Source organism: Microtus oregoni, unplaced genomic scaffold, assembly GCF_018167655.1.
Source record: "Microtus oregoni isolate MIOR12 unplaced genomic scaffold, Mior012 000031F_ref0000149, whole genome shotgun sequence".
NCBI lineage: Eukaryota > Metazoa > Chordata > Mammalia > Rodentia > Cricetidae > Microtus > Microtus oregoni.
Genome location: NW_024543090.1, coordinates 20,652,492 through 20,664,384, shown reverse-complemented (window position 1 = coordinate 20,664,384; position 11,893 = coordinate 20,652,492). Strand labels below are relative to the sequence as shown.

General features: G+C 55.6%; 1 protein-coding gene across 1 annotated transcript; it reads right to left on the bottom strand.

Annotated features, from left to right (window-relative positions):
* Positions 1–767: 767 nt before the first annotated feature.
* Dll4 (delta like canonical Notch ligand 4) lies at positions 768–10,116 on the bottom strand. The gene is made up of 11 exons (XM_041679306.1): positions 9,740–10,116; positions 9,359–9,631; positions 8,806–8,863; positions 7,794–8,057; positions 7,371–7,431; positions 7,153–7,283; positions 5,455–5,624; positions 5,053–5,272; positions 3,353–4,052; positions 2,296–2,404; positions 768–1,798 (listed from the first exon to the last, which is right to left on the bottom strand). Exons 1-11 carry the CDS (start codon positions 9,803–9,805, stop codon positions 1,793–1,795), a joined length of 2,058 nt encoding a protein of 685 aa, XP_041535240.1. The 5' UTR covers positions 9,806–10,116; the 3' UTR covers positions 768–1,792.
* Positions 10,117–11,893: the final 1,777 nt, after the last annotated feature.

Here is an 11,893-nt window from a genome sequence, read left to right as displayed (position 1 = left end):
GCTTTTCCCTCATCTGGGGGTTGTTTTGGTTTTTTTTTTTTCCATCATTTGCTCATCATGGGGTATGTTTGTGGCTGCAGAGAGGGGATTGGCACCCTAGGGACTATCCTGTGCCTTAGAGGAAGCTGGGCATGGAGTAGGTTGGAAATTCCCTTATTAGTGTCTCAGCCTGAGGAGAGCTCTGACCCCCACTCCTTGCAGCCTCATCCATCCCTTCAGCTCTGTCCAGCTGCCAGAAAGACAAACCCAGGGCAAATTCCCTCCCCATCCCATGCCAGATCAATCCCTCAATCGTACTGAGAAAACAGCAGATGCCAGCAGGAGGAAGTGCCCAGCGGGGACCTAGCCCATGATCTAATAAGAGAGTCCTTTTGAATAAGTAATGAGAGAATCCTCCTCAATAGGAGAAAATCAAGCTCCCATGCTCCTTCTCTCCGGCTTGGGGAAAGGGAAGAGAGTTTCCAGGCAGGGGAAATATAGCCTCATGGACTGGATTAGTAGCAGCATAAAGTGGGGTAGTGGCATCTTCTCTCAAAGCCACCAGGCGTAGAAGGTTGGCCTGGGGATGAGATGGATGAGGGTAGGCTCCCCAAAGACCCGACTGAGACACAGGCCTTCCACATAACATGCCAAACCCCAGCATGCAGAGGCCCTCCGGGTTCCAGCAAGAAGAGAAGGGACTCTCAAATATTTGGGGTAGGAAGGCAGGGAGAAGAGAGGATTCCCATTCTCCCATTACAAAGACAGGACACAAGAAGTAATAAATTCCTGTACACATCTGTTCCATATTATAAATACACATTATATACAAAATAATGTTATAAAATGTAGAAAGGTCAGTGCTTCTGATTCTTAAATTATCAAAATACTAGATTCCAAAATAAACTACAAAAAAAAACAAAACACCTCATATTATTGATTTCTGAAGATCGGCTTCAAGGGTGGTCTGGGGCAGCAGTGGGCACTGATAGAGCCCAGGCTCAAGGGCACAGAAATGGGCATGAGAGAGGAAGGGGCCTAGGCCACAGCAGCACCCATAACCTCCCTCATTGGAATTTTAGCATAAAGGCCCTGAGCGCCCCACTTGGGGCTGAAACCCTAGCTGGCAAAGGGGCAGGCCCAAAGCCCATCTGTTCACATAAGCCCCAAGGCACCAGGACCAGTGAGAGGTGATCTACCACCTTTTGCCTAGAGGGTCTAGGCTAAGTGGCACCCCACACGATGTGGTTGGAGGCAAGAACCACTTCTCTACCTCGCCTGCAGGGTAGCTCCGCCAAAAGCCAAACAGCACAGCTTTCAGGCCTACAGGAGGCCCGTCCCTTGCAAACCTCTTCTCTCCTCTCTCATTTGGGCCCAGCTGTCATGACGGAGCCTGGGCAAAGGCACTTTGGAAACACAGATGCCCATGGGAGCCACAGCAGCTCCAAGACCTCCTGGGGCCACTGCTACTCTCTGAAGAACAGTCAAGAGCCCCGTGATGGCCGCTGCTGGCAGAGCAAGTCCAAGTGGCACCTTAGATGTCAGCTCAACAGGTGTTCCTCCAGCTCCTTGGCTCTTCCCTTGTTGGTGGGGCTGCCCGTCTGAGGCCAGGCAGACTCCTGAAGGCGTGCAGAGGTGGTGCAACTCTTGGCAGGTTCACAGTCTGTCCAGTTCATGCCATCTCCTCCTCCTCCTCCTCCTCAGAGCAGCACTGTGCATACTAAAGATGTCCCATCCGGGGTGCAATGTAAACAAATGCAGAAGGAAGGCCCAGCTGCGGAGCCAAAGCTGGGTGTCTGGGTGGGCTCGTGCCTTATACCTGGGGAGCATTCACAAAACGGAAAGATGGTTATCTTGGGGATAGGCACTGTCTCTGGGGATGCTCTGGGCCTTTCTGGGAGGGACATTCTCCTCAGTCTTCCGCCCTAAGACATACAAGTGTCTGGGAGTTTGTACTAATGTGGAGGGAGGTACAATGGAGGAAGCCAGTGGTGAGGAGTGGGCCATCATAGCAACTGTTTCCACGCAAAGGCAACTGGGAGCTAGTGCCTGAAAGGTAGCCAGTACCATAGCTGTCCTTCCTGGCTCTACCCGAAGTCCCCCTGTCTCCTTAACTTTGTCCCTTTCATTGGTGCAGCTGCCAAGTCAGGCATACCACCTGGTTCCTGTTTCACACCCTCCGTGGCCATGAGGCCAGCAGGGGACCCAGGAGCCACTAAACACCAAGGAAGAGACCTCTGCCCCACCCCTTCAGGAATGAGGCTGCTGGTGAGCAGGAGGGGATGTGCTGACCGGGAGGGCCAGCCCAGAACTCACCTCTGTGGCAATGACACATTCGTTCCTCTCTTCTGATATCAAACACACTGACTGGTAGATGGAGTCCCTGGGGGAGCAGAGCGCTGATATTCGACACTCCGGCTTTTCACTGAAGGAACATAAGACAGGCGGGTAAGAATGAGGGGGGGAACTGGAGAGGTGCTGATCTCCATCCCAGAGAGTTAAGGGGTGTGTGCTGCAGTGGTCCAGAATGCTGTGGGCGGGGAGTGCTCAATGCTGGCCTTCGGGGGCAGGTACTTAAAACAGGCCCCTGAGAAGGACTCAACCAAACCAGCGGTCTCAGACCTAGAAAAGGGCAGTATTGCCGCTAGAGACAAGCCGTACTGTGGAAAGATGGCGGGCCTAAGAGATGTACTGTGGACAGTTGGTATTCAGGAGTGAAGAATGGATGAATGACCAGGAGGGGCTTCCCTAGTAAGAGATCCTTAGAAGAAGCCGGGCGGTGGTGCTGCACGCCTCTAATCCCAGCAGGAGGCAGAGGCAGGTGGATCTCTGAGTTTGAGACCAGCCTGGTCTACAGAGTGAACTGTTCCAGGACAGTTAAGGTTACAAAGAGAAACTGTCTAAAAGAAAGTGTTACACTTGTGTGTGTGTGTGTGTGTGTGTGTGTGTACATGCGTGTGAATGTGCGCATGCCACTGCACACTGTGGAAGTCAGAGGACAGCTTGCAGCAGTCTGTGACCTCCCTCTAACATGTGGGGACTGAAGATCAAGCTCGGGCCATCAGTCCCGGCAGCAGGTGCCTGTAACCCTCTGAGCCATTTCATTTTGTCTTTGAGACACGATCTGCTATGTTGCCCAGATTGGCATCAAACTTGCCATCCTCCTGTCTCAGCCTAAGTAGCTAGGGCTACAAGTGTGTGCCACTGAGCCTGGCTCCCTATGGAAATGCAATTAGAGTATCTTGCAGTCAGTACCATAGCCCCTACTGGTTGAAAAGCAGCCAGGGTCTGTTGCCACTCAGCCTGGGAGATCCCGTCAAAATATGTAACCATCCACACACAACAAAGCCCTGGGCTTTCAAGTATGGCTCACCTGTGTAACCGAAGTGGCACCTTCTCCCCTAAGCTCTTGTCACTGTGGAGATACTTCCCAGGCATGGTCCCCCGCCCCAGGGGTCCTGGAGCCAGATTGTAGTCCAATGTATGGTTCTGCAGTTTGCCACAGTTGGACTTGTCCAGGCCACAGTCCACTTCCAACTCCTTCTTCTGGTTTGTGTTCTTGAGCTGGGCAGCCGGGATTAGGTTGTCCTTCTGGAAGTCTGACAAGTTGTTCATGGCCTCCCTGCTGCCATCGTCAGGCCGCCGAAGTCGCAGCTGCCGCACGGCTACCGCCACCATGCCCAGCAACACCAGCAGTACCACCAGCCCCACGCCCAGGGAGACAGCGACCCAGGGGAAGCTGGGTGGCAAGCCCACGGGAAACTCGCAGCGGCTGCCCACAAAGCCATAAGGACAGTTGCAGACGACGTTGTCTGAGAGGCCCGCGTAGCAGGTGGCCCCATTGAAACAGGGCCCTGAGGCACAGGCATCGCTGGCTATCCGCACCTCACAGCGCCTGCCAGAATAGCCAGCGGGGCAGGTGCACACCGGCCCATTCTCCAGATCGTGGCACGTGCCCCCGTGGGCACAGGGGCTTCGGGCACAGTCACTGATGTGGAGTTCACAGTGGGTGCCCGTGAACCCAGGACGGCAGCGGCAGGTACGGCTTGGACCTCTGTTTAGGCACTGGCCCCCTGTAAGGACATAGGACCCAAGTCAGCAATAGCCTACAAATTCCCAGGTGAAGGGCATGGGGCCTAACCCATGAGCTTGGCCCTTCTACCCGCTGTGTTCAGCCTGCATGGACAGAGCCCTCTACGAAAGGAACTGTATCAAGACTCTGACGTCCTGGAGTTGGGTTGACCCTGGTTCTCCATGCCTCCGTGGGCCATTGTATAAGTCACTGGCATCTTACAAAATTTGAGGGTACAACACATACGCTTGCTTTGCTCTCTCTAGCAGAGGATCTGACCCCCGATCCCTTAGCCTCAGTTTCTCCACCTGTTAAAGTTCCCAGGTAGCTCTGAGGCTCAGGTAGCGAAGACCGAGGCAAGCACAGACTCCAGAGAAGCACTCATGTAGGTGCAATTACCACTTAATTCCACCGTCACAGCCACACCAAAGGCGTTTAGTTACACCTTCCCCTCCAGGATGAGGGAGCTAAGTGAGGACATTGCCACCCCCAGGCCCTCAGCAGCTCCCTAACAACTGCCTGCCTGCCTTATAGACAGTCACCTGTTGACCAAATACATAAGATTACCAGCGGGTTTTGTGTATCCAAAAGTGCTGGATAGTCTAGATATTTTGTGCCCCACTCATTCTAAGGGAGCGTGGGGAAGAGGCCTCAAGGCACAGAGCTCCAAGCACCTACTGGCCTCCCCTGAGAAGGGGTGTGAAGCCTCCAGCATCCTTCTTTCTAATTCACAGCTTCCTGAGGAGGGTCTCTTGTCAACCCTCATCAGATCCGGGCTCATCCATATAGGATGGGGTACTACCTGTCACCTGGTTCTCCTCCAAAGCGCCACCCCCAATTATGCAAGCTGTCCACCCTCCACAGCAAATGGGAGTTGGTGAGTTTGCCCAGAGGAGAAGACAGGTCTCTCTCTCTCTCTCTCTCTCTCTCTCTCTCTCTCTCAGGCGATCTGGCCCCAGGGCCATTTCAGCGGGTTAGGAAGGTTGACGGGAAGGACTCACCATTGGCGCATGGGCTGCTGGTGCACCTGTCCACTTTCTTCTCGCAGTTGGAGCCAGTGAAATTAGGGGGGCACTCACAGGCATAACTGGCCCCCTGGTTGCGCTCCCGGCAAGAGCCCCCATTGAAGCAAGGTGAGTCAGCACAGGTCAGGGTACTATGTTCACAGTGCTGACCATAGTAGCCTGGAGGACACAGGCAGTGGTAGCCATCCTCCTGGTCCTGGAGAGAGATCATAAACAGGCTAAAGTCAGATCCTGGGGATGAGGTAAGGATAGAGGAGGTCGGCAGCTAGCCTCTGCTTGCCCATAGTGCCTCTCCAGGAGGGTATCCATGGAGATACGCATGTCTGGATGCTACCTGGTTAGACCTCTGCCTCCCTGTGCTGCTGGCTTGCGTCTCACCTTACAGCTGCCGCCATTCCGACAGGGGTTGCTGTCACACTTGCTGAGTTCCAGCTCGCAGTCCACACCAGTGTAGCCCGGGCGGCAGGTGCAGGTGTAACTCCGCTGTCCGCTGTTGGAACACGTGGCTCCATTCTTGCATGGGGAGTGGTGGGTGCAGTAATTGAGATCTGTGGAGGCAGGAAGCAACCAGCTGAGTGGGACCATGTAGCCTCCCACCTACAAGCGAAGTCACCCTGTGCTTGGCCCAAAGAAGCTTCAACTCAAAGTTTCCCAGGCCCATGCATCCCTCCTTCCTCTGTCGGTGAAATCTGAGTGTTGAAGTACCTTAAACCACACATAAGCAAAGCACAACTGGTCAGGGTTCTGCTGTGGTAAGCTCACAAACGCTGCCCATCAGGGCAGGATGAAGAGGAGAAGGAGGTGAAGCTAAGGCCCCAGCCAATGAGGAAGTCACAAAAGGCTTCATGAAGGAGGTGCAAGCAAAAAGGACCTATGTGAAGGAGTGAAATTTCAGCACGTGGAAAGAGTAGTAGGGAGATGAGAATCACCACAGACTGGACCGGGCATTTTCTAAAGGACGTGTTAAATGTGTGTTTTGAATGATAGCTATTTGTTTTCTTATTGGAGAAGGGCAAGGAAGGAGAGCCAGACAAAACAAACAGAGGGGGCTGTAGGGTTGTGTTTGCATACACTGAGTATATGACTGGATTGCCTGGGAGCAAATGTGTATGGCAGAAAGGAGGAAAGCAAGGGACCAGCTGTGTGGGTGTGGGTGTGCTGGGGACAGAATGAGAGAGAGAGAGAGAGAGAGAGAGAGAGAGAGAGAGAGAGAGAATAAGAACATACAAGGACTGGATTCCATGCTGGCAAAAAGTCAGGGCATAGGCAAGCTTTTTCCAGCATGGCAAACCCCCTCCCCATCCTCTCCGGGCCTGTGCAGTGTTTCCATGGCAGCAGGCACAGTGCTTGACCCTGAAAACGGGAGGATGCAGCTGGGTACAGGGATGCAGAAGAAAAGGTTCCCTCTCTCAAGGCTGGGGCTCATAGACTCCTGTGTAGGCAGAGGAGTAGCAACCCTCAAATACCAGGTAGAGACTGCGTGAGCCCAGGCAGCTGCCTGGCAAGTGTGGCTGGAGAAAGGCAGGTGGCTGTGCCCACACTAAAAAAGTCAGTTAGATGTTCCCTCCACCCAGAGGCCCAGGTTGGCCACAGCCCAGGGCAGCCAGTAGGCACACCCCACCAGACAGCTGTTTAGGGGAGAGCTGCTCAAACAGCCTTGGAAGGTGAGCAAACACTCAGAGGGTTAATAGGTAACTAAAGGCAGAAAGAGGAACAGAGCTCGGCCTCCCTTTCTCTTTGGTCTTGCTAGACTTTATGAGCATGAGCTCCAGGCTCCCAAGCTGTTACCCCTTGGGCCTCTTTAGTCTTATGTACCTGGAGAAGAATGTCCCACCATCCCATTCTAGGGGAGTTGAAAAGAGTCTTTAAAAGTCCCAAGATGGAGCTCGGGTGTAGCTCACAGGTAGTACTGTGGTACCCTGAGTTCCATCCCCAGCACCACACATGTGCACATATACAAGTCCTAAGATCCTTGACCAGTAATAGGAAAGCTAGTCAGCCATCACCAAGGAAGAGAACCCAGTTACTATCTCTAGTTTCAGGCCCTGCCACCCCATCTCTCCTTCCCTCACTCACCTTGGTCGCAGAACAGACCTCCCCAGCCCTCATTGCAGGTACACTGCCAGGGGATGCTGCAGGTGCCATGACGACAGCCATTGTGGGGGATACATTCATTGCATAGGCGGCCCTGCCATCCTGGCCGGCAGCTATAAGGCAGAAGAGAAGCTGATTGTAAGGTGGGAGGTCTGCTTACAAGGAAGAGTCCCCCATCCCGCTTCCTGTCCCCAACTTACAGGCACTCTGCTGGCTTGCTGCAATAGCCATTCTGTTCATGACAGCCAGAAAGACAGATAGCTAAAAAAAAGGAAACAGGGCTGGATGAGGTACTGGTACCAAAGCCTCTATCTCCCGTCCTGCTCTCCTGAGCTCACTTCCTACTATTGGCCTCCAAGAGGAGCCATGGTTATCTTAAAGAGAACCAGGGACAAGGGGGTGGGAGAGAAGCATGCTGGATGAAATGAATAACAGGGATCCTTGTGGGCTTATACCAGCTGAGGAAGAGCCTCTGAGTCCCAGGTTACAGCATCCCCAGGTAGACTTGAGGCCCAGCTGGGAGGCAGCATAGACCCACTCTGAGGGGAAGCTGAGACAACTATATAATACTTTCTTGGGGGAAATCTCTTCCCTTCCATCCCGGTGGGAGCCTGGCTGCTTACGCTGATCGCAGTATTTCCCAGTCCAACCAGGCAGGCAGGACAGGCTGCCATCTGGCTGGCACACGTAGTGTCCGAAGAGGTCATTGCGCTTCTTGCACAGGCGGGAACAGTTATCCCCATAGTAGTTGTCACTGCAGATGACCCGGTAAGAGTAGCGCAGTCTTGTGAGGGTGTCGTTTTGCTCATCTGGTAGCCAATTCTGACCCACAGCAAGGGAGCCTTGGATGGTGATTTGACTGATAAGTGCGTCGACTGGTAAAACCTCTGCAGGGAGAACATCGGGTCAGAGAAAGACTGTGGAGGTCCTTAACAACCGGACCAGTTATCCCGATAACCCCACCTGCCAGCAAACACAGGACAGAGGGTCCCACAGTCTTGCTACTTAGCTTCCCTGGGTGTGTGCATGTGCAGGGGGCTTGATAGCATTCAAAAAGGGTACAATAGACGGATGTTAAGATATCCCAGGGTTGTGGAGGCAGATACGGAGGGGAAAGAGGAAAAGGGGTCAAAATGGAAAAAAAAAAATTAAAAGGGGGAAGCTTTCTGATTCGAGATTTGGGAATAAGGGGTTCTTTGGTGCAGTTTCAGGGGTTCTGCTCCAGAGGTAGGTCATTTTTTTTCCTTTTCAAAGTGAGAATTGTTGTGCTGGTGAAATATCCTTTTCCTCTGTGTCAGAACAACATCCCAAAGCCATTATTCCCTTTCCAAAGGAGCGGAATTCGCAAAAGGTGTAAAATACAGGAAGGGGCCCGTCAGCGGCGCTGGCAGCCTCGGCCTTTCTCACCGCCGTGCTCCCCGCGTTCCCACGCCAAAAATAACCCGCAGGAAACGCAATTGTGCTCTGAGTCCAGGCAGCAAGCGGAATCCGAGCGTCCAGCGCGGGGCGCAGCTCCGGCCAAGCTAAGCGTCCTGGCCCCCACCCCCAAGCCCGCGTTTCCCCCGCCTATAACAGGTTAACTCTTTCGGCGCCGCGTGATGTCGCCCCCCTGTGGCTGAGGAGTGAGATACTCACCTGGCCGCAAGTCGTCTCCCGGTGCGTGCCAAGCTTGGATGTTGAGTGAGAAAGTACCCTGGGAAGCAAAAGGGGGGCGGGGGACAGAGAGATAGCGATATGAGCAGGGCGGGAAAGGAGGGGGTGCCTCGCAGTAGCCTGTTTAATTAATCTAATTGCGGGATACAGTTACCGAGCTCGGGTCAACATAACTGGTGTTCGCGCAGTGCAGCGCGCGAGTTGAGAAGGCAGGGGAGGGATGTGGGATGCTGGAGTGTAAGTGAGAGCTGGGGGTGGGCGGGCGGTGCAGCGATGGGGTGTTGGTAATGAAACTCGTATCCCAAGAACTGGGTGGAAGGAAGGGCAAGAAACTGGGAAGAAGAAAGACTAGTGAAAGCCCTCTCCGGGATGGACCTATGGAGGTGGGGGAGAGCAGGAGACAGAGGCCAGGGGCTCTCCAGGGAGGCGCTTAGGAGAGAGGCTCTGGTTTATGAGTGCTCCCTTCTTTTGCCTTCGGTGATCTCCCAGTGCATTCAGGTTTGATGGGGAAACTAATGACACAGGTTGAGCTTACCGGCCAGGTGAAATTGAAGGGCAGCTGAAGAGGGTTGCGACCACCGCCGCTATTCTCGTCCCTGACGACGAAAGAGTTGATGCCCAATACCGGTGTGGAGACGCTGCCGAAGGTGCAGGGGCCCGGTGAGAAGGTTGCCTGGAAGTGCTTAAGGCAGATGCGGAAGAAAGTCCGGCAACCGGGCTCGCAGGGCCGCCCATTGGCCAGCACACCGCGCTCGTTGGCGAACTCCTGCAGCCGCAGCTGGAAGATGCCGGAGCCCAAGACGCGCTGCTGCACAGGGACGGAAAGAAGGAAGGAGGAGAGCGGTCAGGTTCAGCGGGCGCCGGGACGCAAGCCCGGAGCGCTGCGGGAGGGGGCGGAGAGGGCGCGGGACGTTACCTGCGGCCACAGTACCGCCAGCAGCAGTAGCGCCCAGTGAAAGGCGCTCCGGGACGCAGGCGTCATTCCTTGGGGTGTCCTCTCCACCCGGGGACTCTGAATCTGCTTGTTAGGGATGTCGCTCTCCCGGCACGTCCGTCTGCCAGCCGAGTTCCTGAAAAGCTGATTCCTTTCGGGACTCTGCTCCCTTGTCGCCTTCTCGAAAACTCCGCGGCTTGATGCCTCCGTAGGTAATCCAGGTGAAGGCGACTGGGCGGTGGTCGCTCTAAGTATGTGTCCTGGAACTAATCCTAGGGCCTCAAGCGGGCTAGTGCCGGGGTACACTGCACCCAAGCGGCTTCGGTTGAGGCTCTTGGCCTCGGGATCCTGGCCGGCGAGCAGCGCCGCTACTGAAACCTGCTCGCTCCGGAGCCTTATATATATTGGCTCCTCTTCGCAGCCTGTCAGTCAGACAGACTCATGGTCACTCTCCCCTCCCCTCCAGGCCTCTAGTGGCTACAGTCCCAGCACCCACCGGAGGGGGCCTCCGCCCCCGCCGCTCCCCCTGTCAACTAGCCAGTAGGGCGCAGGTCCCCGCCCCTCTTCCAACCTCTGGGCTCCCAGCTCTGCGCGTGCCCAGGGAGCAGTCCTCAGAGACCGGCTGGTTAAAGGCTGAGACCCTTGCCACCAGAGGATAGGAGGGTAGCCCAGTGATGCGGCGGGAGGTGAGGTGGTTCCCGGATGGTCCTGAGGGTGGAAATTCTAAGGGGTCCCCGTAGGCGGAGCATCTGCTCCAGGCTTTAGCTACCTATAGTCCTCCAGCAGGTGGGAAGAACTTAAACCAGGAAAGCAAAAACCAGCGCCAGGGGACTTGGATCTCCCTTTCCTTCCCAGATATTAGGCAGCTCGTGCCTCGCTGGCCTCCAGCCTAGGAGCACCCCCCTACCACGCGTCCCCAGCACCGCAGGGAAGCCATCGGACGCGTTAACCTTTCCGTGGCCATTCCAAGCAAGGCAAAGGGCCAAGCGTCTAAGACTCTGGTCTCCTTTGCACCTGACAGGCATGTCACTCTCAGCAGCGGGGCGTGCCCAGCGCGTGCCTTCTCTCTTCTGTACTCCACCCCCACTACTCCCCGGCTCGTGCTAGCGCCTGGACTAGTGGTCCGAAAGGGAGGTGGGGGGCGTGGCTCTCGAAATGGTGGGGGTGCGTCCTCAGCTGTATGGTAATGAAGTTCTGGCCTCTCCCTCAGAGCCTACCTCACCTGGGTCGCGCCTGGGCTCCTTCCCCTATTCTGTCCACCACCGGTGTCCCCCTAGCTCCGCTGGAGTAGGGAGGAACTTTCCTAACTCCGGAGTTTCCTCGGGCCACTAGAGAGGCTAGGTGAGAGAGGCTGAGGTCAAGCAGGCTGAGTTCTCTCTGCATAGGGCAGGATGTAGGGTGGAACTGGAGGCGCACAAAGTTGTTTGAGTTTCGGGCGGCTTCACCCACGTCGCACGCGCTTCTCCCGGGTGGCCTCTGAACGCAAACCGTGCAGCTGCTTTCCCAGAACCCGTCCTGCTCCCCGGAGGCCGCAGCTCGAGAAGGGCTGGCTTCTCCCAGTCTCGGGGGTGCTAGAGAACTCTCTCTCGGCTACACTGAGGGCGGTGGGGGCACTGTGGCTTCATCTGTCAGCCCGCCCGCGTGGTGATGGCTGGCTGTCGTCGGACGATAAGATCGAGGTGGGGGGGGCGCGGGGACGCGGCTCCAGCCCCAGGGAGGCCATGGTAGGGGAAGAGGAGCCCAACAGCTGTCAATGACGAACATGGTCTGATTTTTTGACTTGGGTGGTGTTAATGGAGGTTGGGGGGTGAGGAAAACATGAGGTTCTGAGCGTGTGGTGGGGGTGGAGTGAGGTGAGGAGACAGGCTCCGGGGTCCCCCACGCACGGCCACCCCTCCCAGCCACCATCTGGCGCGAGCGGGTTGGCGTGGGGAACTGAGGTGGGGCGGGGGCCGGCAGATGGGCCCAGGCTGCACTAGCGAGTTAATGTAGGTTATGGGCAAGCTGAGTCCCAGGCCCGAGGGAGGGGTAGCTCAGAGCGTACCTCCCGGCGGTCCTGGCAAGTGAACTTTCAAATCCTCTCTCTCTATGCATCTTCTGTGTATCCCTAAACCTGCCTAGGGTGTCAGAGGGTGC